The sequence below is a fragment of the Stomoxys calcitrans genome, chromosome 4, assembly GCF_963082655.1.
Source record: "Stomoxys calcitrans chromosome 4, idStoCalc2.1, whole genome shotgun sequence".
Lineage (NCBI taxonomy): Eukaryota > Metazoa > Arthropoda > Insecta > Diptera > Muscidae > Stomoxys > Stomoxys calcitrans.
This window is the reverse complement of record NC_081555.1, coordinates 130,652,162-130,675,910: the sequence shown is the minus strand read 5'-3', so window position 1 is coordinate 130,675,910 and position 23,749 is coordinate 130,652,162. Positions and strand designations below refer to the sequence as shown.

At 39.8% G+C, this 23,749-nt stretch overlaps 1 protein-coding gene across 1 annotated transcript; it reads right to left on the bottom strand.

The window, feature by feature from the left end:
* Positions 1 to 5,060: 5,060 nt before the first annotated feature.
* LOC106086465 (uncharacterized) lies at positions 5,061 to 18,863 on the bottom strand. The gene is made up of 9 exons (XM_013251153.2): positions 18,761 to 18,863; positions 14,840 to 15,238; positions 14,703 to 14,777; positions 13,668 to 14,066; positions 13,530 to 13,601; positions 9,761 to 10,159; positions 9,644 to 9,691; positions 5,569 to 5,970; positions 5,061 to 5,503 (listed from the first exon to the last, which is right to left on the bottom strand). The coding sequence occupies exons 1-9, from the start codon at positions 18,771 to 18,773 to the stop codon at positions 5,064 to 5,066; spliced, it is 2,247 nt and encodes a 748-aa protein (XP_013106607.2). The 5' UTR covers positions 18,774 to 18,863; the 3' UTR covers positions 5,061 to 5,063.
* Positions 18,864 to 23,749: the final 4,886 nt, after the last annotated feature.

Here is a 23,749-nt window from a genome sequence, read left to right as displayed (position 1 = left end):
TGAGCTCACATTAGGCAATTCCAAATTTGCTTTTCCATGTGGAATATAATGACGTTAATTACCCGAATTTTTGGGTAGATGTTGTGGCTATTGTTGTAGTTGCCGAAAAGCATAATTCTAATGGTAGCGCAGACAAAAGATTTATTATCAGCAATCTTGATTTGGTTAAGCATTGTCCTGTATTTTTTGTTCGTTTTGTTTTTTGTAGATTTTCGTGACTAATGCTCACTGGATATACTAACGTTTAAGTGAAAAGTCTGCGAATACAAGTTTTATAAGCAAAGTTCTCGAATTTTATGGAAATCTGGAATTTTCACAGGCAATATTATTCCTGAAAATCTAAAACAAGTAAGAGGGTGCTAAGTTCGGCCGGGCCGAATCTTATATACCCTTCACCATGGATCGCATTTGTCGAGTTCTATGCGCAGTATCTCTTTTTAGGCAAACAAAGAATATTGGAAAAGTATATGCTATTGTGTAATATTTTAGTTCATTCGGATAAGAATTGCGCCTTGTAGGGGCTCAAGAAGCAAAATCGGGAGATCGGTTTATATGGTAGCTGTACCAAGTTATTGATCGATTCAGACCATATTAGACACATATGTTGGACGTCATAAGAGAAGCCGTTCTACAAAATTGCAGCCAAATTGGACAATAACTGCGCTCTCTAGAGGCTCAAGAAGTCACGATCCCAGATCGGTTTCTATGGCAGCTATATCAGGTTACGTACCGATTTGCGCCATACTTAGCACAGTTATTGGAAGTCATAACAGAACACCTCATGCAAAATTTCGGATAAAAATAGCGCGCCCTATTGGCTCCACAATTCAAGATCCCAGATCGGTTTATATGACAGCTATACCAGATTATGAACCGATTTGAATCATACTTTACACAGTTGTTGGAGTTGACACCAAAACATAACGTGCAAAATTTCAGTCAAATCGGACGAGAAGTGCGCCCTCTAGAGGATCAAGAAGTCAAGACCCAAGATCGGTTTATATGGTAGCTATATCAGGTTATGGACCGATTTGAATCATACTTTACACAGTTGTTGGAGGTTACACCAAAACAGAACGTGCAAAATTTCAGTCAAATCGGACGAGAAGTGCGCCCTCTAGAGGCTCAAGAAGTCAAGACCCAAGATCGGTTTATATGACAGCTATACCAGACTATGAACCGATTTGAATCATACGTTGCACAGTTGTTGGAGGTGACACCAAAACACAACGTGCAAAATTTCAGTCAAATCGGACGAGAAGTGCGCCCTCTAGAGGCTCAAGAAGTCAAGTCCCAAGATCGGTTTATATGGCAGCTATATCAGGTTATGGACCGACTTGAACCATACTTAGTGCAGTGATACCAAAACGCCACGTGCAAAATTTTAGTATAATCGGACGAGATTTGCGCCCTCTAGAGGCTCGAGAAGTCAAGACCCAAGATCGGTTTATATGGCAGCTATATCAAAACATAGACTGATTTGGCCCATTTACAATCCCAACCGACCTACATTTATAAGAAGTATTTGTGCAAAATTTCGAGCGGCTAGCTTTACTCCTTCGAAAGTTATTGAAAGTAATTGATTACTCAAACTAAATTAGTTTTTATTGTAGTATGAGCGATAACAACCAACATTATTAAATGTTTTTCAAATCTAACACACAAAAGTGGATTTTTGTTTTGAAATTGTGACCACAAAAAGCTTTAATTATTATGACAAAAAAAAAAAAAAAACAAAACAATATCATTATCTTTTTTTTATCACAAAGGTTTTGCACAAATTAGATTTTTGTAAATTTAAAAGAAATATTTTGTCCTCATTAAAACTTTGTTACAAAACTGGCACACTATCGATAATGGCAACATTCGATATTTCTAATAATAAATATCGATAGTACCCATACTATTGTAAATTTCCTCCCTCCTATATTTCAGAGAAGTATAAATCATGAGAAGTATAAATATGAGATCGATTTCTATCAAAGCAATATCAATGCACAGACCGAGCAAAACCAAATTTAATAAAATTAATTGGAAGTCTTGGGTGAAATCATTGTAAAAAAGTTTAGCCTACTTTACTTTAATTGGCTATGACAGAATGTTTGTTCCACTATCCAAAAGTAGAATAGCGCTACAAGCGCCTCGATCTTCCGCGCTCATTCTAAAATCTCTGAAATCAAGTTTCAAGGTGTCTCCCACCACTTGACCTTTCCATTGGGCTTTTGGCCTTCCCGGTTTGCGTGTACCACCTTGTTCGCCTTCAAAAGACTTCTTTGCTGGAGCTTCTTCATCTATTCTGACAACATCCAACGCAGCCGTTGTATTTTCATGTGTGTAACTATGCTATCGTCGTCATACAGCTCGTGGTTCATACGTCGCCTATATTCTCCATTAACGCAAACGGGTTCATATATTTTATGAAGAATCTTTCTCGCAAACACTCCAAGCACTGCCTCGTCTGCTTTCACAAGTACCCATGCTTCAGAAACATATATCAGCACGGGTAGTATCATTGTCTAGTATAGTGTAATCTTCGTCTGTCGAGAGGTGGCCTTGTTTCTAAACTGCTCACTTAGTCCAAAGTAGCATCTGTTTACCAGTATTATTCTTCGCTTAATCTCAAAACTGGTGTCATTCATTTCGGTTATGGCGGTGCCGATGTAGATAAAGTTATCTATTCACATCTGCATCTTGTATAATCTTCTCCAATAGGATATTAAAGAGATCGGCTGTCTCCTTGTCTTAAACCTTGTTTTGTAATAAATGGTTCGGAGAGATTCTTTCCTATTCTTACTGAGGAACGCGTATCAGCAAATGTCATCCTGTAGAGTCTTATTAATTTAGCAGGGATACAAAACTCAGACATGGCTTGAAATGCCTTTGAACGTAAAGGGGTGTCGAAGGCGGCTTTGTAGTCAACAAAGAGATGGTAGGTGTTGATTTTTCCTTCTCGGGTCTTTTCCAGGATTTGGCGCAGTATGAATATCTGGTCTAGGGTGGATTTATCAGGTGGATTTATCAGATTAATAAAAGTTTTCTTCTTCAAGGGAAAGGATAATAAAAGTACCCTTCACCAAGGATAAGGGTAATAAAAGTACCCTTCACCAAGGATAAGGCAATAAAAGTACCCTTCACCAAGATAAAGTGTAATAAAAGTACCCTTACCAAGGGAAAGGGTAATTAATGAACCCTTCCCCAAGGGAAAGGGTAGCAAAAATACCCTTCGTCAAGGGAAAGGATAATAAAAGTACCCTTCCCCAAAGGAAAGGGTAATAAAAGTACCCTTCCCCAAAGGAAAGGGTAATAAAAGTACCCTTCCCCAAAGGAAAGGGTAATAAAAGTAACCTTCACTAATTGAAAGGGTAGTAAAAGCACCCTACGCCAAGAAAAAAGGTAATAAAAATACCCTTTACCAAGGGAAAGGGTAATTAATGAACCCTTCGCCAAGGAAATGGTTACAAAAGTACCTTTCCCCAAAGGAAAGGATGACAAAATTACCCTTTCCCTAGGGAAAGGCTAATAAAAGTACCCTTTGCCAAGGGAAAGGATAGTAAAAGTAGCCTTCGCCTCGGGTGGAAGGGTACTTTTATTAGCCTTTCCCTAGAGTAGTAATAACCTTAACCAATGGAAAAGGGTAAGGGTAATAAAAGTACCCTTCACCAAGGATAAGGGCAATAAAAGTACCCTTCACCAAGATAAAGGGTAATAAACGTTTCCTTTACCAAGAGAAAGGGTAGTAAAAGTACCCTACGCCACGGGAAAGGGTGACAAAAGTACCCTTCCCCAAGGGAAAGGGTAGCAAAAATACCCTTCGTCAAGGGAAATGATAATAAAAGTACCCTTCTCCAAAGGAAAGGGTGATAAAAGTACTCTTCCCCAAGGGAAAGGGTAATAATACCCTCAACCAAGGGAAAGGGTAATAATAAAAGTAGCCTTCCCCAAGGGAAAGGGTAATAAGAGTACCCTTCCTCAAGGATAGGGCAATAAAAGTAGCCTTCCATAAAGGAAAGGGTAATACAAGTACCCTTGCCAAAGGGAAAGAGTAACAATACCCTTCCCCAAGGGAAAGGGTAGTAATACCCGTAACCAAGGAAAAATGGCAACAGTACTCTTCCCCAAGGGAAAGGGTAATAATACCCTTAACCAAGGGATAGAGTAATTATAAAAGTAATAAAAGTAGCGTTTCCCAAGGGAGAGAGTAATAAAAGTACCTTCTCCAAGAGGTAGGGTAATAAAAGTAGCCTTCCACAAGGGAAAGGGTAATAAAACTACCCTTCCCCAAGGCAAAGGGTTATTTAAGTACCCCAAGGAAAAGGTTAATTTAAATACTGTTTCACCGGGGAAGGGGTAATAAAAAATCCTTCCCCTAAGGAAAGAGTGATAAAAAACCCTTCGCCATAGAAAAGGGTGATAAAATATCCTTCCCCAAAAGAGAGGGTGATAAAGATACCCTTCTCCGAGGGATAATAAGAGTACCTTCCCCAAGGGAAAGGGTAATAATAGTACCCTTACCAAAGGTAAAGAGTAATAAAAGTACTATTCGCCAAGGGATAGGATAAAAAAACCTTCTCCAGGTTAAAGGGTAAATAATCCTTCCCCAAAGAAAAGAGTAACACAAAACACTTCGCCAAAGAAAAGGGTAATAAAAATACCAGGGGAATGGCTAATAAAAACCCCTTCCCCAAAAAACCTTCCCGAAAGAAAAGGTTAAAAAAATAACCCTCCCCAAGGGCAAGGCTACTAAACCCCTTCCTCTAAGAATAGAGCAATAAAAGTACCCTTCCCCAAGGGAAAGGGTAATAAAAGTACCTTTCCACAAGCAAAGGAAAAGGGTAATAAGTGTATCCTTCACCAAGGGATATGGTAATAAGTGTCCCCTTTGCCAAGGTAATAAAAGTATCCTTCTCCAAGGGAAAGGGTTATAAGTGTACCCTTGTCCTTCCCTTTCATTTTCGTTCATTTAAACAACATACGATTTTTCTAACTTTTTTGCAAGTACAATATGTTATTCGTAGTAATGCTGGTATGCATTTCTTGCTCAGAAGTTCTAACACAATTACACTTCAATTTGTCACACACACTTCATATTCAGGACAAGCAATCTCACGATTTTGATGACTTATAAGGCAGCAACCTTTGGAGTGTTGTACCTTGCCAGGTGTTAGGTTTCCCAAATGTAAAGCTCGACCAATGTACAAAAGTTCTCCATCATCTGTATAACCGCCAACCAAGGCATTTGAGGGTAATCGACCATTTACAACAGGAGCCCAAGAAGCATTGCCAGATACAAAAACTTCATAGTTATTAAAGCTTAAAACCTTGCCTTTATACGTTATATAACAAAGACCCTGAGTTGATTGCAAACGGCCAGGAATCAAATTGCCATTATATTTCACCCGGGCTACATAGTTTAATTCCTTGTCATTCAAGTTGCAACTTATTGCAGCTGGAGGTAAAACACCATTTGAGGTGGCAAACCAATTGCCTGGACTAATAGTTTTATCTGCATAGAGGGAAAACATTATTTGTTTTTAGACTTTAGACCTTACATTGGGCCGCATACTTTACCTTCAAATTGCCAAGTGCCTGTGGCACCATTTCCCGACGATATTCCCACATAAGTTATGGGAAATAATTTTGCGTCTTTATGAGACATAAATGACATAGATTCCCCTGCACGTCCCACCGACAAAGTATTATTACTCCAACTTATCCAGAATCCTAGTAATTTATCTGAAGCTAAGATATCGGGTGTTAAAACTTCCGTTACTTCTGCAGGTTGCAAGCCAATTTGACGTATAACCGATTTCGTATTACCCCAGCCGCCAATGACAATCTCATACATGGGTAGACCCTCTAAGGGTTGCGCTGACAATGCCAACAGGCAATCATGCGAGCAGCTTATCTTAAAATTTAACCTTTCACCATGGATTTTGTAGAATTTATAGGCCTTCTCTTTGGGAGTTTCAACTAAAAAAGAAAATTGTTTGTAAAGTAAAGAAAATTTAATTTTGATTTAAAAATAAATGTTTAGTGGAGAAACAGTAGACAAAGAAGTTGTCAATGATATGCATTTGTCGAAGGTTGTTGGGAAATTTGGAAATTTGTAGAAAAACAGTTTCAACTCCTTTAAGTCGGCAGGCTCTGATGGTTTAACACCGGCTGTATCCGATAGATTGGCACCTAGGCTTAGGAAGATATACTCGACAATGTTCTATTTACTGAGAAATAGCTGGATGTTTTGCCGGGCAGGAAATGGAATTTCAAATTAAACCATTTGGAAAGCTTAATAAAGGCTGCTCTTGCCCTATACTTGCAGGTCATACTTGCAGATCAAGAGAGCCATTGGCAAAAATTGGGACTTTAAACCGCGTATCATGCACAGGGTGTATACTGCAGTTGTCTGACCTATAATGCTATATGGTGTTGTGGTCTGGTGGACGGCGCTTCAAATCGTCACCTACTGTTCATTACTCAGCCGGATCCAAAGGATGGTTTGTTTGAGCATCACAGCTGCGGGAGGTTAAGCCGCGTATCATGCACTGGGTAGATACTGCAGTTGTCAGACCTTTAATTCTATATGGTGTTGTGGTCTGGTGGACGGCACTTCAAAAGTCCACCTAGTGTTCAATACTCAGGCGGATCCTAAGGATGACTTGTTTGTGCAACACAGCGGCATTGAGTATGACACCAACTGATGCACTGCGTTTAATGCTACACCTTATGGATCTAGACATTGTGGCTAGATAAAATGCTGCTACCACTGCTGTGAGACTTAGAGAGCTTTCTCTTTGGTCATGCGGCGGCTACGGCAATGTATTATTCTTGATACCCGAATGCCCGATGCATATGCGATCTCACATAACCCTTGCGGTTGTGGCGCTGGGCCAGTAAGCCCCCTACCGGAAAATTATAAGGATTACTCGGAGAAACGAAATAAAAGAAAAAAAGGACTCCCTTTCGTTGACGACCCAAGCAAACAAAAAAACGATCATGATCTGCCTGTCTGCACCTGGAATGTCCGGACTCTTTATAGAGAAGGTGCAGTATACCCATTGGTGGATGTATTGAAGAAGTACAAGCCGGATATAACCTCCTTAGAGAAAGTACGATGGACCGGGATCGGACTATAGCTGCCATGACACGAGGCATGAATTTAGTTGTGGACTTGTGGTAAGTCGGAGACTGAAACACTTGTTTCCAGCTTTACTCCGGTAGATGAGAGGCTAGCCACAATTCGCATAAAAGCCACATTTTTCAACATCACCCTTATTTGTGCCCATGCCCCGACGGAAGACAAAGACGAGCCGACCAAGGATATCTTCTACGAGCGTCTAGAGAGAGAATACGACCGCATTCCCGTCCATGGTATTAAAATCGTTCTGGGAGATTGAAATGCGAAGATAGGGAAGGAAGACATTTTTGGTCCAACAGTCGGCAAATTTAGACTCCACGAGATAACGTCCGATAATGAGTTGAGGCCAATAGATTTCGCCGCGGAAAAAAACATGGTAGTTAGCGGCATTAAATTTAAACATAAAAAAATTCGCAAAGCCACACGGCTGTCACCTGATGGAAGGCATTATAACCGAGGAGATAAAGAAAATGGAGAAAGTTAGGATCCACAACTTTGAGATGGTCTTCAACTTTATCCGGTCTTCAACTTTATCCACCTCGTCAAAGTCGTAACCGAAACGAATGTCATGGGTGCTTGTGAAAGTAGACGAGGGAGTACTTGGAGTTTTTGGGAGAAAGATTCTTCGTTAAATTTACGTATCAGTTTGCACTGATGGAGAGTATCGGCGTCGTATGAACCACGAGCTGTACAAGCTGTATGACGACTTTAGCATAGTTGAACGTATCAAAATTTAACGGTTGGGTTGGCTAGGTCATGCTGTCAGAATGAGTGAAGAAGCTCCAGCGACGAAGTCTTTTGAAGGTGATCACGATGGTACACGCAAACCGGGATGACCAAAAGCCCGATGGAAAAGCAAGTGGTGAGCGGCACCTCGAAACTTGGTGTCGGAGATTACAGAAGGAGCGCAGAAGATCTAGGCGTTTGGAATGCTATTCTAAGTTCGGCTAATGGGACATATGGTCTTTCATAACCAATTAATGTAAAGTAAAGCAATGCCCGACTGGATCCACATTGCATGAGCTGGTTTTTGATAAATAGTACTGTGGTGCCGATTGGTGGATAAGACCGATTGGAACTACAATATTCCTGGTAGTAGAAGTTACATAGACTTCTATGCGAATGGATACAAACTGGTCGACCAGGTGAGCCTTGGGGTGTACTCTGAAGGACTAGGGCTGGTCATATCGAGAAGATTACTCCACCATTGAAGTATGTATCCAGCGGAGCTCCTTTCAATTAAAGGAGCGGTGAAATGGCAAAGATAAAAATGTCATAAGGAAGATTGGCAAAAATATCTTCTCAGACAGCCAGACAGATCTCTCAACGGTTCAATTGTTATGAGTGCAGGGCCATGGATATGTAAGCTAAGTTTTCAGGTCCAAAGGGCAACGAATGATAGATTGTGAGGTCTCCAAAATTATGCGGCTTGGTCTAGATTTGAAAAGGTCTATCTCTTTGTTTTCGCTGGCTAGAACATATGTCTCAGTCATTGTGTCCGTCATGACAGGTCACTTTCTGATCGGAAAACATGCTGACAGACTGATGATTGCCCGTAACGACTTTTGCAGAAGCTGTGAGGACGTCGACGAAGAAGAGACTATAGCACTTCTGCTATATGTGTGTCCTACTCTTGGCAATCAGACCGAATTCCACTTAAGGCTCTCATTTCTTTGCGAACTTGTCGGTTTAGCGGATGTGTTCAAACACAAGTTATTGGGCTTTTTAAAGCGATCGGATGGTTCAACTGTAAGAAATGGAAGGTATCTTCCTCTTTCTGTTTCTGTGGTATCACAATGGACGGAAACGTCTAATTTGACTGCCACTTAAACCTAACCTAAACTTGGCCATCTCAAAATTGCAAATTTTCCCATGAACATTTCAACCTTCTCACATATATGAGTGCTGTCCGATTCAAGTTTAGGCTCAATGATAAGGGACCTCCTTTTTATATCCGAGTTTAAACGGCTTTGGACATAGGACAAAGGTTAGAATGTCCTACTAAGACGCTGAAGGCCTGGCTTTGAATCCTGGCTAGAACATTAAAAAATGTTCGGCGGCGGTTTTCCCTATGCTGCGGTTATGCTAATGTCTAATACTGGCAACATGTGTGAGGTACTATGCCATGTAAAAACGTCTTCCCAAAGAGATATCGCACTGTGTGACGCAGTTCGGCCTTGGCTAACAACTTGAATCGAACAGCACTCATTGATATATGAGAAGTTTGCCTCTGTTCCTCAATGAAGGCTCATGGTCGAAATTGCATTTGTTTAAATGGCGTACCGCAGACTATTTTGCCACCTCATAAATGTCGCCATCATAAGAAGTATAATCACTGTTGAAAAAAAAATTTTTTCTCGTATTCTCACCAGGACTCGAACCCAGGCATCAGTGTCATAGGCGGACATAACAACCTCTGCGCTGCCATGCCCCCACTGCAACGCATCAAAAACCGCAAAATTGTTAGCTAGTGACACCTCAGATTAACTTTTCTGTATCGATACTTACTTTTCAAGCAATTACTAGGATTTCTAACTAAATCTGCCTTAAAGTTTTCTGAAAGAATAGCAAATTGTTTAATTGAAATATTTCCTTTTAGCACAAACTCCCTCCGCATTAACTCACCATCCAATAACCAGGAGCCTGTAGATCCAAATGCCGTATATATTCCAACATATTTGACCATAAATAAATTCTCATCTTTGTATGCCATAAATGGAACATTTTCTCCATCACGTCCAACTTGAATGACATTGCCATACCAACAAACCCAAAAGCTGCGATATTCTTTGGAATTCACAATCGAGGGCGTCATAGCTTCTACCAGATCGGGAGGACTTCCAATTTTTCGTATAACCGATTTTGAGTTATTCCAACCACCAATGACAATGACATACATGGGCAGTAATTCTTGCGGATTGGTTGAGAGAGAAACATGGCAATCATTGGAGCAACGCACTTTAAATGAGAAAGTTTCGCCACGAGCCGGGTAAAATATGTATTTTTGCAAATTGGGAGTGTTTACTAAAAGGAAAGAAGAGTGCAAATTAAATAAATTAAAACAAGTAAAAGCGTGCTAAGTTCGGCCGGACCGAATCTTGGGAACCCACCACCATGGATTCTGCTAAAAATTTGTACAAAATAAATGTAGTTTTTTTTTCTACATACCAAACTTCTGTCAGACAAGCAAAAATTAAATCTTCTAGGAACCGAATAAGGATGATCGAGAAACCTGTTTATATGGGAGCTATATAAGGTTATACACTGAGTTTGGCCGTACTTGGCACAGTTGTTGAAACATTATATGAAAAATTTCAGCCAATCGCAAATCGGACAAAAATTGCGGCTTGTTAGGGCTCAAGAAGTCAAATCGGGCGATCGGTTTATAAGGGAGCTATACCTAAATCTGAACCTGTATGTCCCATTTGCAATTCCCAACAATTTACTCAAACCGATTTAAGCGAAATTTTCCATGCCACCTTATCGTACCCCTAATACACGAAATTCATAAAAAATTTTCTGTCAACTATCCTAAGGAACGCCCCATCTCAAAACTGAACGGACATGTTTTCCAATTGGGACAATATGGTTATCAAATGAAAGGTATTTAAGAGTAGAATACGAACTTGGCCCAAAAATCTCATCATCAGAGTCGGGGGGTCCCCCACCCTCAAAAACACCACCAAAGTGGTCCGATGGGCACAATCAAATGAAAGGTATTGAATACCAGAAAACGAATATGGTATTAAAATTTGGGCCCAAGTACCCAGCGGGTCCCCCACCCAACCCCATATGGGGCTCAAAATAAAGGAATTTGGAAGTGCAACACGAATTTGATATCCATATTTGAGTCGAAATGTCTGAGGTGCCATCCCTTCCCTAACGAGAACATTACCCAAAGGATGAACATTACCACCAAGAACCGAGAAGGGGCAAATTCTCACACAACAATGAGTGCCATCTGATTCAAGGTTAAACTCAATGATAAGGGACCTTTTTTTATAGACGAGTCCGAACCGCGTCCCGTAGTGCGACACCTCTTTGGGAAACATTTTTTAAAATGTCGCAAATGTCGCCAACATTCAGAGGGGATAAACACCGCTTAGTCCGACGTTCTCGCCAGAATTCGAACGCGTTCAGCGTCATAGACTACAATCGCACGAATTCGATATCCGAAGTGTCCCCACCCTAAAAAGAAGGCGCAGCGGAGCGGGCCCGTTTCGGCTAGTCTAACATAAAAATGTAAAGCTCATATAAAAAGTAATTCCTTGGTGTCTGAGGCAAATGAGAGGTGTTTGGAAGTTGAGTACACATCCGTTATAAGAATTTGGTCCAAGGTGTCTACGGGGCCTCTCTAACCCCAAAAACCCCCAAAACGGCCATGACTTGTAGATCTCGACATTAAAGAATTCAAATAAATTGCCTTTTGGGTCTTAGCGTCGGGGGAACCGACGTTCTCCTCCCAACAAAAATAACACCAAATTGTCAAATAGGTCGACCGAGAATATAATGTGTCCATCCTATTCCAAAAAAGGAATTACAAATAATATATGAAGGCTGATCAGGATAGAAACGGGAGAGCAATAAAAGGTCTTTAGGCTCTCAAATTGGCATAGACAGAGGAGAACCTACTGATCTTTAACAAGTAAAAACATGCTTAGTTCGATCGGGCCGAGTCTTGGGAACGCACCACAATGGATTCTACTAAAATATGGAAGCTATATCTTGTTACAGACCGATTTGGAACGTACTTGGCACAGTTGTTGAGAGTAATAACAGAAATCGGACAAAAATTGCGGCTTCCAGAGGTTCAAAAAGTCAAATCGGGAGTTGGGTTTATATGGGAGCTATATCAGGTTATAGACCGATTTGATCCGTACTTGGCACAATTTTTAGGAGTCATAACAGAAGACTATGTGCAATATTTCAGTCAAATCGGATAAAAATAACGGTTTTCAGCGGCTCAAGAAGTCAAATCGGGAGATCGGTTTATATGGGAGCCATATCCAAACCTGAACCGATATAGCCCATTTACAATCCCCAACGATCTACATCAATATTAAGTTAATGTACAAAATTTTAAGCGGCTAGCTTTACGCGTTCGACCGCCACCGTGATTTCGACAGACGGACGGACCGACATGATTAGACTCAGGATGTCGAGCCGATCAAGAATATATATACTTTATGGGGTCGTAGATCAATACTTCGAGGTATTACAAACGGAATGACTAGATTAATATACCCCCATCCTAGGGTGATGGGTATAAAAGTGTGGGGATACCACAAGTGGGAGCTTTGAATTGTGCTTTTGATTGTAGATAACCAATACAAAAAAAATTAATTTGTGTGGATCTGAAAGGGTCCCGCAGCCTTGAATATCTAGATCGCCACCTTCAAAATTCTTGACTTATGGGGCTCAAACAAAATCGTGCTGATATTATTTTAGGGTCCGCCCCTAAACTCGCTACAAACCGGCCATGTTTGCCTGCTATGGCTATAAAGGGGGTTCGAATAATAGGTTTTTGATAGTGGATCTCGAATTTGATATCCAATTTTGGGGCAAGTGTTTGAGGGTCGTCTAACCAGATAAATTCCCCCAAAACCAATGGCATTTGGGGCTAAAATAAAAATAATTTGAGAGTAGAGCACGATGCTGATATTTTTCAGGGCTAAGTGTGTTGGCGGCCCTCTCAACTTAACCTAAACTTGACATATTTGTGAATTATGGCAAAAAGGGGCTCAAATCTGATATCTGTTTTGTAGTCAAGTGTTTCAGGGATGCCTCAACTCATAAACTCCCACTAATTCAAACGTCAATACCGAATATAGCAAAATGTAGCTCAAATGTGGTTTTTGGAGGTAGAGTATGAATCAGATAACCACCTTCGGGGTAAAAGGGTTTGGCTACTCCAATCCACGACCAAAACCAAAAGAATGAAGTACATCTAACAGCCAAACTTTCATGGACGCACCCTCTCCTCACCCTACTATCAAAATCGCCAGATCTCGAAGATGGGTGTGGCGATTTAAGTGATATTTAGTTTGTTTTGTGGTATCCTTATTAGGGTGGGATATCTAGAGGGGCCGCCTCACCTAAAAAGCCCGTCAAATGGAAATATAGACCAATAATGAAAATATGGGGCTCATAAGAAAGGTATTTGAGACCAGTGCCCGAATTTGATACGTGGGGGTCCGCCTCATCCCCACAAATAACATCATACCGGACATATTTACCGATCAAAGCAAGGCTCAAATGAAAGGTATTTGGGAGTAGAGTATGTACATAATTATTGCTTTAGTTAGTTTCTGCCCTTAAAGAGAAACAGAGCAAAAAACTTCACAAATGCGAACCATGGGGATGTGTTCCCAAGATTCGTTATATATTAACTTACCACTTGTCAATTTGCTATTATCGTTAAGAATACCTGTGGGCAATGAAACAATCTCTTTAGCAGATGCCATTTCTGTATATAAGAAATACAAAGTATAAAAAATTAAATGACAATGATCATCAACAATTTTAAACCTACCCTTTAATAACCAAGTTCCTGTGGAACCAAATGCCGTACATATTCCCACATATTTTATGTCGAAAAGATTGACATCCTTGTAAGACATAAAAGGTACCGACTCTCCTGTACGACCAACTTGAATGACATTGTTATCCCAACTAACCCAAAAACCACGCATTTCATTAGGATTTACAATGTTTGGGGTAATGGCTGCAACAACGTTGGGTTCCTTGCCTATAAGGCGTATAATTGATTTCGAATTACTCCAGCCACCAATGGCAATTTCGTAAATTGGGGTCACCCAGTCCATATGAGTTGATAACGAAATGTGACAATCATTGGTGCAGCACACGTTAAATGTGAAAATTTCACCTTGGGCGGGATAGTATTTGTATTTTTTCTCATTGGGAGTTTTTACTGAAACAAAGAGAGAGAGAGAGAGAGAGAGAGAGAGAGAGGGTAAATATAAGGATGAGCGTGAGGATAAGGTGGAGGGTTAGGTTGAGGGTTGGGTTGAGGGTTGGGTTGAGGGTTGGGTTGAGGGTTGGGTTGAGGGTTGGGTTGAGGGTTGGGTTCAGGGTTAGATTGAGAGTTCGGTTAAGGGTTAGGTAGAGGGTTGAGGGTTAGGGTTAGGGTTAGGGTTAGGGTTAGGGTTAGGGTTAGGGTTAGGGTTAGGGTTAGGGTTAGGGTTAGGGTTAGGGTTAGGGTTAGGGTTAGGGTTAGGGTTAGGGTTAGGGTTAGGGTTAGGGTTAGGGTTAGGGTTAGGGTTAGGGTTAGGGTTAGGGTTAGGGTTAGGGTTAGGGTTAGGGTTAGGGTTAGGGTTAGGGTTAGGGTTAGGGTTAGGGTTAGGGTTAGGGTTAGGGTTAGGGTTAGGGTTAGGGTTAGGGTTAGGGTTAGGGTTAGGGTTAGGGTTAGGGTTAGGGTTAGGGTTAGGGTTAGGGTTAGGGTTAAGAAGAGAAATTTATTTGCACAAAGAAAATTTCAACGAAATTTACGACGTCAAATTATGATTAACACCATTATTCAATTAAAAATCTGTATTTTATTACTTACCAAATTTCATATTTTGACTTCCAACCAAGTCGGCCTTCATTGGATGATACGGCACAATGCCATTGATGGGTATTTCTCAAAATTACCAACGAAAAGTTAAAAATGTCCATGATGTTTTGCAATATCAAAGAGCTTACCATCAAACAACCATGAGCCCGTCGATCCATACGCCGTACATATACCCACATATTTAATGGGCAATAAGTTTGGATCCTTGTGAGACATAAACGCTTGACTCTCGCCTTCTCGACCCACCGAAATGGTGTTGTCAAGCCATCGTACCCAAAATCCTCGCATTTCATTGTTATTCAAAATATTAGGAGTAGCTGCAGCTGCAAAGTCAGGTTGTTCTCCAAATTTTCGTATTATAGACTTGGTATTATTCCATCCTCCAATGGCAATTTCGTACATGGGCAAAGCTTCATGTGGTTGCGTGGCTAATGCCACATGACAATCGTTGTTGCAACAAATACGAAATTTAAATTCGCCATTGCTTGCTGGGTAGAATATGTAACGTTTTTCATTGGGAGTATTTACTATAGGAAAGGAAAACAAAAATTGGTAATATAACAAAATTGAGGCTGATATTATTTTAATGAGTTGTTCTATATGTCCAACATTTTATCCATTCTTCGTTCTGAGACTGCTTACATGAATTTAAGATACTATATTCTTCCGTTTTACAATCGATCGCTGTCAAATTCAATTTCAAACTTTTTGAAAAATCCTTCTCTTACACCCTAGCACTTTTATACCCTTTATCGAAGGACGGGTGCATAGTCATTTTGTCATAATATAAAGTATAAACAGTGCGCGAAATAAATATAGGTTCACCCGAAAACATAAAGGAAACAGTAAAAATTCCAGAAATGTAATTTATAATTCTTATTGTTTATATGTAGGTGTTTTTGTTTTTATAAAGTTTAAATCTCTAATTCTTACGTTTTTCAATAAAAAATAACTATAATATTTCAAATTTTTGGAACAGCGGTGCAACATAAATATTGGTTCAGTTCAATTTAGAGATTGGACCTGCAATTTGTATTTTTTAGAAAAGAAAAGAAAGATTCAGCTTACACCCGGCATAGATGTTGGAGGTCATAACAGAAGTCATTTTGCAAAAAATCATTTATACCGAATAAGAATTGCGTCCACTAGGGGCTCAAGAAGAATAACCGGGAGATCTGTTTATATAGGAGCTATACAAGGTTATGAACTCATTCCTTTTAGACTTGGCACAGATATTAAAGGTCATAGGAGAAGTCATTGTAAAAAATGTCAGTCGAATCCAATAACAATTACGCGTCCATTTTTTGGCTGATTCAGCCCATGAACAATCTCCGTTGATCTAGATTAGGTTAGTTTGGAGGGCAAACGGCTAGCACCTCGCTTACTAGCCGCTTCACTTGGAGACCTTAGATCCATTGTGTTCAACCAAGAAGATAGTAGAAGAGAAGAAGAAGAAGGAGAACAAATAGATAAATCAGGTCACACCATCGCGATATTATCTTGGTGGCAAAACGAAACCTGGATTGAATAGAAGACGTTTCGTATCAAATTTGTGAAACGACAATGATGCCAGCAGCACAATCTTAGACTGATGCAACTCTGATATTGCCATCTGAAAATTTATGCTGCACAAATGGATCATGCTTGGTACAGAGCGGGTCTGTGTGTCTACATTGAGGATCTAGGGACTGGGATCTGTTTCTGGTTGTCTGACCATAATTGGGTGGCCACCTTAGCACAGAGGTTAGGCTGTCCAACTCATGACGCTGAACGTCTGGGTTCGAATCCAAGCGTGCACAAAAAAAAAACACTTTTTCAGCGGTGGTTATCCCTTCCTAAAACTGGTGACATTTGTGATGTACCATGCCTTGTAAAGACTTCTTTCCATAAAGAGGTTGCGCACTGCGGCACGCCGTTTAGACTCGGCTATAAAAAGGAGGCCCTTTCGCTTAAATCGAAGGACAAAAGCTGGTTTTACCAGCGAAGAGGGGACATTTAGAAATTGGCGTTCAAATAAAAATGCCAGTAATGAATTGCTGCGCAAACAGACAAGAACTTCGTGTGCCAAAGTCAAAGTTCTTGCATTTCCAAGGGGAAGTAAAAGTTTTTGGTCGTTTGTGAAAAAAGTGAAGGACAACTCATCGGCTATCCCGACTCTCATTAAAGACAACCTGATATTCACTGACCAGGTTGATAAGGCTGATCAGCTGGCTGACATGTTTGCGGAAAGCGATCAACCACTCCCCGGAAAGCGATCAACCACTCCCCGTTATTAGAGACGTATCTAGTTGTATGTCTCAGATATATTTTCGAACACGTGGAGTCAAAAGGGTTCTTGCAGATCTCGACGTAAATAAATCCCCGGACCCAGATGGCATATCGTTACTAGTTTTATGCAAGTCAAAGAACGACGCTCGCTCGTCCTTAACGCAATCTTTTCAACCTTGCTTATCGTGCGGGTGTTTTCCCACCGCGTTGGAAGATTGCGAACGTGCAGCCTATCCCCAAGAAGGGTTAGGAAACCGACCCTGCGAATTACAGGCCAATAGCGTTATGCTCTGCGGGATAGACGTGTAGAATTTGCACTGAAATTTATCACAATCCGCCTTTCTTCTGTTTAGCCGATGGACCACTTCTGCAGTATTTTCTCCAAGGCTGAAACTAATATAACAGTGATCAGAGAAGATGTGGTCATCCAACACTTCCCAGTAATAGAGGTCTGTTTATCCCCTTGTTATAAATCGCCAGATTGCGACTTATAATCTATTCGATAAGCAGCTCACCCCTTTCATTGACATCCGAACTTCCCCATATCTGGTGATGTGCATTAGCATCACTTTCTACAGTGAGGCTCATTTTCCATGCAGAACCAGCAACTTAATGATTGAAGGCGGCATCTCTGAATCATGTGCCATATACAATATAAAGGAAGCCAGCCAGTAATGAGATTTATTTATTTCAATGCTTGCTAATACTGGATCTTCAGTGCTTAGCGACGGAAGAAGAATACAGGCTCTGTGTCTTCCATTCCCTGTACCCTTGAGTAATTTAAACTCAGAATTCTGAGTCCACGAACGATTCCTCCACACACCTATGGTTCCTGGAAAAGAATCACGTCAAATCCCCTGCCATCAGGAGGACCTTTAATGCCGCTGAAGCGGACTTACAATGGTGGAGATTTATCTGCAGAAACCGAACATTTGTCAGGATTCAGAATTCTTGGACCCATCTTACTATTGTTCGCCCTAGTTCTTTTAGGCATGGGATGCCCTCCAGGTGGCCGCAGGCTTTTGGCTGACTGCAGTGCAGTTTTCGAATCTAGACGTGTAGTCTTTGGGGTATCCTGTGCAGTGAATCCCCCAGCCCAATCTAGGCAGTCTCTCTCCCTATTAGTGGCAGTCTTAAAATCATTCACACCAAACCTTTTAATAAATCTGAGAGTGATGCGTCCTCTATTATTCAAACCTCTTAAAGAGCGTGTTGGTTTGCCGGGGAAGGCCGATGGCCTAGGCAAATTATAGGCATGCGAAGAAAGAATAGGTTCGGCCTTGTTATTAAGACTCGAACAAGGTGTCTTTGTCAAAAGCTCCTGCTGGCCAGTCGTTTGTCGGCTAGTGGAGCCTGGAGCAGCAGCTCTACCAGTCTAAGTTTCAGTAGCAGACAGCATTCTACGGCTTGATTCCACCACCGCAGCTTTTGGGTCTTTAAACCAATCACTTGTACTTGGCTATAAAAGGGAGGCGCCTTATCAGTGAGCTTTAACTTGGAGCGGACAGAACTCATTGATATGTGAGAAGTTTGCTCCTGTTCCTTTATAGAATGTTCATGGGCGAATTTGCATTTTTGGTTTGGAGCGGTCTAATATAAAGCGGTTTAACTTGTTTATTTTGAAATTCACTACTTGTCTTAAAGTTTTTTACACAAACCACGTTTTCTTTTTCTATTTCAGGAGGCACAGACATGAATACAGGTATGTTAAGATGTGTCAAATCAAACCAAATTCTAGTGTAGTCATTATCTATCAGCTATAATAATTTGTTTTTACTTACTAAATATTGTCATTTTAAGACTTTTTTATTTAAACTCTCAAGACAAAACTTTAGCACTTTCAAATTGAGCAGACTTTAATGAAATAGGTCTGTACAAGAATTACCACTCTACTTTATATTGTAGGCTAGTCCACTTCGGCCTTTGCGTAGAACTCATAAAACCACAAACATTCAAAGTGATATGCCTCTTGGTGCGATTTGATAACCGCAGTTGATAATTTGTGGAAACTTTTTTTGGTAAAACTTAAAGCAATTTAGATGGGAATTCCCCTTTGATATGTAAAGTTTCATTGTGATTAAAAAGGCATTGCAATCCAAAGCAAATGTAAATAATTAAAACCCCTTTGAGAAGCAATAAAAACTATTCTGGTGGATGCTTAGCGCACCACCCAGAGGCCATTCTACGGTACGCTGATATGTTGGTCATTTGGCGTATGTCAGCATCCAATGGTGCAGGCAAAAAATCTCCTCTGTGTTACACAGAGGGATTAGTTACACTCTCGAACCGCTTTCGCATTACTTCGAGGTGGGCCGCATGTCAGGTGATTACACATTTTTTGACTGGGGATCAGTAAAATGCCCGCATAGATCTCAATCCTAGAATGGCGCAAAAAATATTTAGCATGTATTTAAGGACTATAAAAAAGTCAATTTTTGGAAGTGATCACGATTTAACCTTACTGTTCCTCTACGAGGCTTAGTTTAGGAGATATGGTATATTTGAGTTTTTCAACCGAAAATGGTCATTTTCGTCCGATTTTCATCAAAAATCTGAATTTTTGGAAGTGATCACGAATTAACCTTACTTTTCCTCTACGAGGCTTAGTTTAGGAGATATGGCCAATTTAAGTTTTTCAACTGAAAATGGCCATTGTCGTCCGAATTTCATCAAAAATCTGAATTTTTGGGAATGATCACGAATTAACCTTAGTTTTTCCTCTACGAGGCTTAGTTCAGGAGATATGGCCAATTTAAATTTTTCAACTAAAATGCCCATTTTCGTCCGATTTTCATAAAAAATCTGAAATTTTGGAAGTGATCACGAATTAACCTTACTTTTCCTCTACGAGGCTTAGTTTAGGAGATATGGCCAATTTAAATTTTTCAACTGAAAATGGCCATTTTCATTAGATTTTCATCAAAAATCAGAATTTTTGGGAATGATCATGAATTAACCTTTCTTTTCCTCTGCGAAGGTTAGTTTAGGAGATATGGCCAATTTAAGTTTTTCAACTGAAAATTGCCATTGTCGTCCGATTTTCATCAAAAATCTAAAATTTTGGAAATGATCACGAATTAACCTTACTTTTCCTCTACGAGGCTTAGTTTAGGAGATATGGCCAATTTAAGTATTTCAACTGAAAATGGTCATTTTCGTCCGATTTTCATCAAAAATCTGAATTTTTGGAAGTGAACACGAATTAACCTTACTTTTCCTTTACGAGGCTTAGTTTAGGAGATATAGCCAATTTAAGTTTTTCAACTTGAAATGGCCATTTTCGTCCGATTTTCATAAAAAAATCTGAATTTTTGGAAGTGATCACGAATTAACCTTACTTTTCCTCTACGAGGCTTATTTTAGAAGATATGGCCAATTTAAGTTTTTCAACTGAAAATGGCCATTTCGTCCGATTTTTATATCACGAATTAACCTCACTTTTCCTCTACGAGGCTTAGTTTAGGAGATATGGCCAATTTAAGTTTTTCAACTGAAAATGGCCATTTTCGTCAGATTTTCATCAAAAATTTTAATTTTTGGAAGTGATCACGAATTAACCTTTTTCTCTACGAGGCTTAGTTTAGGAGATATGGCCAATTTAAGTTTTTCAACTGATTTCGTCCGATTTTCATCAAAAGTGTGAATTGTTGGAAATTATCACGAATTAACTTAACTTTTCCTTTACGAGGCTTAGTTTAGGAGATATAGCCAATTGAAGTTTGTGAACTGAAAATAGCCATTGTCGTCCAAATTTTCATAAAATATCTGAATTTTTGGAAATGATCACGAATTAACCTTACATTTCCTCTACGAGGCTTAGTTTAGGAGATATGGCCAATTTAAGTTTTTTAACTGAAAATTGCCATTTTCGTCCGATTTTCATCAAAAATCCGAATTTTTGGAAGTGATCACGAATTAGCCTTACTTTTCCTCTACGAGTCCTAGTTTAGGAGATATGACCAATTTAAGTTTTTCAACTGAAAATGGCCATTTTCGTCCGATTTTCATAAAAAATCTGAATTTTTGGAAGTGATCATGAATTAACCTTACTTTTCCTCTACGGGGCTTAGTTTAGGAGATGTGGCCAATTTAAGTTTTTCAACAGAAAATGGTCATTTTCGTTCGATTTTCATCAAAAGTCTAAATTTTTGGAAGTGATCACTTTTCCTCTCCGAGGCTTAGTTTAGGAGATATGGCCAATTTAAGTTTTTCAACTGAAAATAATAATTTTCATCCGATTTTCACCAGAAAACTGAATTTTTGGAAATCATCACGAATTAACCTTACTTTTTCTCTACGAGGCTTAGTTTAGGAGATATGGCCAATTTAAGTTTTTCAACTGAAGTGATCATTTTCGTCCCATTTTCATCAAAAATCTGAATTTTTGAAAGTGATCACGAATTAACCTTACTTTTCCTCTACGATGCTTAGTTTAGGAGATATGGCCAATTTATTGCAAGTTTTTCAACTGAAATTGGCCGCTTTCGTCCGATTTTCATCAGAAATCTGAATTTTTAGAATTGATAACGAATTATCCTTACTTTTCTTCTACGGGGCTTAGCTTAGGAGATATGGCATATTTAAGTTTTACAACTGAAAATGGCCATTTTTGTCCGATTTTCATCAAAATTCTGAATTTTTGGTAATGATCACGAATTAACCTTACTTTTCCTCTACAAGGCTTATAATTTTGTGTAAATTAAAACTCTTGGTGGTGGATTCCCAAGATTCGGCCCGGCCAAACTTCGCTCGCTTTTGATTGTTTTCCCTAAAGTGATAATAATTTGTTTTCATTGTTATTTGAGATTACAATTTTCGACATTTACGTTTATCAGGTTTTGAAATCTCAACGCTCCCATTCAATTTGCGTGCAAATAAATCATTTTGAATGACAGATGTTTGACATGTATATACGCTGGGGAAAGCAAATGACAATATTCCTTGAGTCAATACCCCAGGCAGGGAATAGGATGTGAAAAAATTTTCACTTGCCGTTTACACAAATTTTTTGCCAGCAACTGATATTAAAATCTATTTAAGCTTTTAAGCACCTTATTTCATACATAATTGCCTTGCAGATTAAATGATTTAATTGAATGACGTGCTTAACTACTCATCCATATGTTGGCTTTATTTGTTCGGAATGGGAAAATGCCATTTTGAATTGAATTCCCCTAAAAGTTATGTAAAGAGTGTCGATAGTTTCTTTGAATTTCACTTTAGTCTACATGTATTGTTATGACTCTTCGGCGCTTATTTTTTCAATTATACATCACCCTCGTTTTCATTTTCAGACAGCTACTAATGAGGTTGAAAAGGGAAAGATAAAATGGTCACATTTGCAGGATAATTGCAACGTAAATACTGTAAGCTGAGTCTCTTCGGTTAACTGAGGGTTTTCTTTGTCTGCACAACTTTTTGTTTTAGTTTTAATTTAGCTGCTGAAGAAATGGATTTGTAGTAGTTTAACGCTACGGATATATGGGTCCATACCACTACGGGCATACACCTAAGCCAGTAATCGGCTTGTCATGCGTTCTAAACACAAAAAAAGTAACCCCGAAAAAAAAATCTAAGTTAGGAATTTGGTGCTACTTACACAAACCTTAATTGTTTTCCATGCCACTCCCCAATGTTTGGCCATGTCTGGTATAATGTCCCCACCTAAGTGTCGGTATCTGATAGACGCGAAAGCCGGTCATCATCTTCCCCGCATGCCCTACATATGCTACCACTTGTCGTACCGATTTTACATAAGCGAGCTCGTAGTCCTACGTGTCCCGTCATGATACCAATAGCTATACCGACCTCCTTCTTACTTCCTTTCAGTAATAGTCTCGTCTTCTCACGATCTGGATCCTCCCATAGGATTTTTGCCGTCCTACCGACCGTTTCGTTGTTCCACAGGGTAGCATGCGCATTATCGCCCGCGCCCTTAACTCGAGCTGCGTCGACCTGAAAGGCTTCCTTCAACATCCGTTAAAGATAGTGAGCTAAAATATACCCCGAGTTCACCTGTAGAACGATAAAAATATGAGTTAGGGCATCCGGTTTGTAGCCCATTATCCAGATAACTTGAAGGGATTACTTTTAGAAAATGGATCCCCTTTTATGTTGACGAACCCGGTAAATGTTTTAAGGACTATGATTTGCGTATCTACATCTGGTATGTCCGCACTCTTTATATAAAGGGGGCAGTGTGCACACTGGCGGATGTAACGGAGAAATACAGGGCAAACATTATTGCCATACAGGAAGTGCGATAGCTCGAAAGGGCTCCACAACAACACCGAGAAATGATGCGTCACGAAATTAGGCATAGATTTGGTTGTGGTTTTGTGGTTAGTTGGAGACTAAAACACCGTTTACCCTGGGGGATGAGGGGCTAGCTATACAACCCACATAAAGGCTAAAGTTTTCAACATCAGCCTTATTTGCGCCCATGATTCGAGGAAAGACGTGGACTATCAGACTAAGGATATTTTCTAGGAGCGCATAGAAAGAGAATATGACCGCTGTCCCGCTCATAATGTTAAAATCGTTCTGGGAGATTTTAATAGGAACCTAGGGAAGCAAACTATCCTTGGCCCAACATAGGGAAAATTTAGCCTACATGAAGAAACTTCCCATAATGGATCGAGGGTAAAAGACTTCGCAGCTTCAAAGAACATGGTAGTTAGCAGCACTAGATACCAACATCTAAGAATTTACACGGCAACATGGCTATCACCCGATAAAAACACGAGAACCCAAATAGAGTATGATGTGAT